The sequence below is a fragment of the Syzygium oleosum genome, unplaced genomic scaffold, assembly GCF_021117445.2.
Source record: "Syzygium oleosum isolate NSW1041296 unplaced genomic scaffold, Sole_v2.1 Sole_v2.04, whole genome shotgun sequence".
NCBI lineage: Eukaryota > Viridiplantae > Streptophyta > Magnoliopsida > Myrtales > Myrtaceae > Syzygium > Syzygium oleosum.
Genome location: NW_026607488.1, coordinates 5,140,583 through 5,143,985, shown reverse-complemented (window position 1 = coordinate 5,143,985; position 3,403 = coordinate 5,140,583). Strand labels below are relative to the sequence as shown.

General features: G+C 44.0%; 1 protein-coding gene across 1 annotated transcript; it reads left to right on the top strand.

The window, feature by feature from the left end:
- Positions 1-1,562: 1,562 nt before the first annotated feature.
- LOC115674473 (uncharacterized) lies at positions 1,563-2,357 on the top strand. Its single transcript, XM_030596862.1, has 2 exons — positions 1,563-1,715; positions 1,767-2,357. Exons 1-2 carry the CDS (start codon positions 1,563-1,565, stop codon positions 2,355-2,357), a joined length of 744 nt encoding a protein of 247 aa, XP_030452722.1.
- Positions 2,358-3,403: the final 1,046 nt, after the last annotated feature.

Below are 3,403 nucleotides of genomic sequence, written 5' to 3'. Positions count from 1 at the left end.
CGGAAGACACCGGCGGGGGTTGAGTTGTGGCCCTGAGTGGTCGTTTAATAGAGGACTATTATGAGTGCAACGTGCATGGATGAATGCATTGTGCCTGAAAGTGATAATTATATGTGTCTGGATTATTAAATTAATGTTGTGATTGCTTATGCACTATGATATGCCTCTGGTTTATGCAATTATGTGATCTTGTTATATGCTCATTGGAGCGATTGTAGAGTTATGATGGTTAGTAGAGAGCCAACCTGATGCGAGTAACGCGGGTTGTGCCGTGGCCCTGTAAGGTCGTAGTAATCGAAACTCGCGTGAAAGAGTATGTTGCATTGCACCTGATTATGGGATGAAATTGTGAGGTATGGTATGTGACGGGTCAAAATGGTTTCACTTCATAATTAGGACTCGTGTGGATACCTTGTACATGAGAATTGCTAAGCGTGTTCTGATTGTATTATGTGCTTGTTGCATTATGATTGCACATGTTTGTTTATTATGTACAGTGCGTGTGTGTGCCAAGGTAAGGTAAGAATGCCTGCGATTGTTTAATGGCACGTTTGTTTATGCTGGGCCAGGTAATCTGCTTGTGTTTATAGTTAAGGCAAAGTAGGGGTTGCTTTGCTATTGATCTGCCATCGATAGGTTGCTGCATGTTTAGGAGCGCCCGAGGCGAGTTGACTTCCTAACCGAGGCTTAGGTTGTTAACTTACTGAGATTTATCTCACTTGTTGTTGTTAACCATTTTTCAAGTGCTCAGCTATGAGTACGCGTTGCGTTCCATGGGAACCGGCTGTTTTGAGGGGGAACATCTTTTGAGGTTGCCATCGTAGATAGATGAGCTAGGTTAACCCCCTACCTTTTGTGATTGTAATCGAGAAGGTCTGCATAGCGGACTTGTAATATGTTAACCCGATGTATTACTGATGATGTTGTATATATTGAGGTATGTTTTTCTGACTATCCATGTTGTTGTGATTGGGTGGATTATGATTGCTTTTGCTTGCGTTTAACTCAAAGTTAAAATGAATGGATCGGCGGCGCGTCTTGAGACGTCGCAATTCCACGACCAAGGAACGATGTTCGCGTGCTCGAGGGTTCGGGGCGTGACATCCATGTTGAATTAGTATCAGAACAAGGTCAGCTCGATCAGAATTTGGTCGATACCTGGAGTGATAAGGTGCAAATGGTATTGGGATAGTTAGTAAAGAAAACCTTCTTTGATCGCAAGTTTAGAATGTAATGCCTGTATTGTGATTGTTTGGCTGTTTGTGATTGGATTACGTCTTATGTTATATAAGGTGTTTGTTTGTGATTCGCTGCTTAAGGTTAATTGACTTGAGTAGGCGATTTAGGTCTCTAATTCCTTGAGGGAATTATAAAACAGGTTTCGTAAGAATCCTGTAAGATGAACAGCCTAGGAAGAGGAGCTCGAGGTTAGTCTAGTTCGCAGGTGAGAGCCCAAGAGGACCCTCGTGTGGATGGGTTTCTGCGAGCTCTTGAAGCGATGGGAAACTTGATGGGTCAGTAGGCTCAGGAACGAGCTGCTGCTGCTGCTGAGGCTGCTGCCAATGCTGCTGTTGCTGTTGCACAAGCTGGTTGAGCAGTTTCTAAAGCTGAAACCGTCTAAGTTTGGTGGGACGGGTGATCCTGAGGCTGCAACCCTTTGGGTCAAGGAGCTGGAGAAAGCTTTTGCACTCCTGAGGTGCTCAGAGGAGGACAAGGTAACACTGGCGATGTATCAACTATAGGGTAATGCTAGTGACTGGTGGGAGGCCACTCGAGGAAGGATCTTTCCTGAAGGCACAGTCCCGAGCTGGGATGCCTTTGTTGAAGTCTTTAATGGTAAGTACTTCTCCGAGTGTGCTCGAGAGCAAAAGATGGCGGAATTTCTGCGACTTCGCCAGAATCATTTGTTAGTCGATCAGTATGAGGCTGAGTCCGCAAAGCAATCAAAGTACGCGCCAAGAATGACCAAGGACCCAGTGGATAGGGCAAGGAGATTCCGGGATGGTCTTAAACTGGAAATCCGAAGTCAGTTGGTGCCCCTGAACCTTAAGGACTACAATGAGCTATATGAGAATGCCCAACTGATTGAGAGGGATATGGTTGAGAGGGCAACTGCATCTGGATCGTGGTATGCCCCAAGTCGAGGTAACCATTGGTTTAAGAAAGAGCCGATGACTAGAGGAAAACACCACATCCCTCCCAACAGGAAGAACGACATTGGGAAGCCGGCATACAACCCAAGTAACGTGTGCCGATTCTGTGGGAGGAGGCATGGGAATAGCCCTTGCCCAAGTAGGACTGGAGCTTGCTATGGATGTGGCCAGCATGGTCATCAAGTGAGAGATTGCTCGAACTGACCAACTAGGCCACAAAGGCAACCGCAACAACCACGAGTGGGACCACAGGCTAGGAACACTCCGCCGAATAATCTGAACCGACTACAGGCATAGGAAAGAGTGTATGTTGTAACTAGTAGGGGTGTCAATGGGTCAGGTCGGGTCGGGTCGAGTTTTCATGATACCTAACCCAACCTGAAACAATGAATATGTGTGCTTGACCTGACCCGAAACAAAATCCGAACATGATATAGCTACACGATCGGGTCGGGTTCGTGTTTTGGATTTTTATTATAAATTAAGGTTAAGTTACACCCACAATCGCTTAGGAGTCCCACATCTCCAAAAACCTCGAAGATTCATAATATGGCGTACCTCAAGGGTTTTCTATATAAACAGTCAAGTTCCCTGTTAAGTGGCATGGATCCATATGACATGCAAACAGGCATTTTGACTTTTCTGATAGATTCACAAATAGTTTGTGAATTTATAAACAAGTTTTAAACTCATCCTGACCATGGGATTAATATCTGGCCTTTGAATTGTCAAACACAAGAATGCAGAACAACAAACACATTCCTTTCTTCTTCTTTTATGGATAACAAGAGTTAAGAAGCCCAAAGAGATACTGTCAAGTGATATAGCAAAAAGGGAAAAAGCTGAACAGAGGGGCATCTGACTCCTAAACCCCACATGTAATATCTCGTATCTACGGATCAGCGGCATAGCATGTGACAAACATCAAACAACTAAACTAAAGGCCAAACGAGAAAAATCCAATGACTATACACCATCACACCATTGTAGTTGCAGTACACGACTGCTCGGGCCCGATCACAACTTAGGAATGATCAATCACAAAAGTGTAATGGCAGAATTCCTAATTGCCCCGACCAAAAGCATAAAAAGTAAAGCAGGTGAAAATAACCCCACATCAGAGATTTGGAAAGAAAGGAAACCATTCTTCAGTAAGGTCAACCTGCAAGTAAGAAATGAAGAAGACCGCAATTACTAAATGCCTAATCTGAATATGAAAAAGTAAATTTGCAATAAATAAAAAAAATTGG

Bases quoted from the DNA above. Each gene is read 5' to 3' on its own strand.
- LOC115674473 (XM_030596862.1), top strand. From the start codon at position 1,563: ATGCTGCTGTTGCTGTTGCACAAGCTGGTTGAGCAGTTTCTAAAGCTG. The intron at 1,716-1,766 runs GTAACACTGGCG...GACTGGTGGGAG, and splicing joins GGTGCTCAGAGGAGGACAAG to GCCACTCGAGGAAGGATCTT.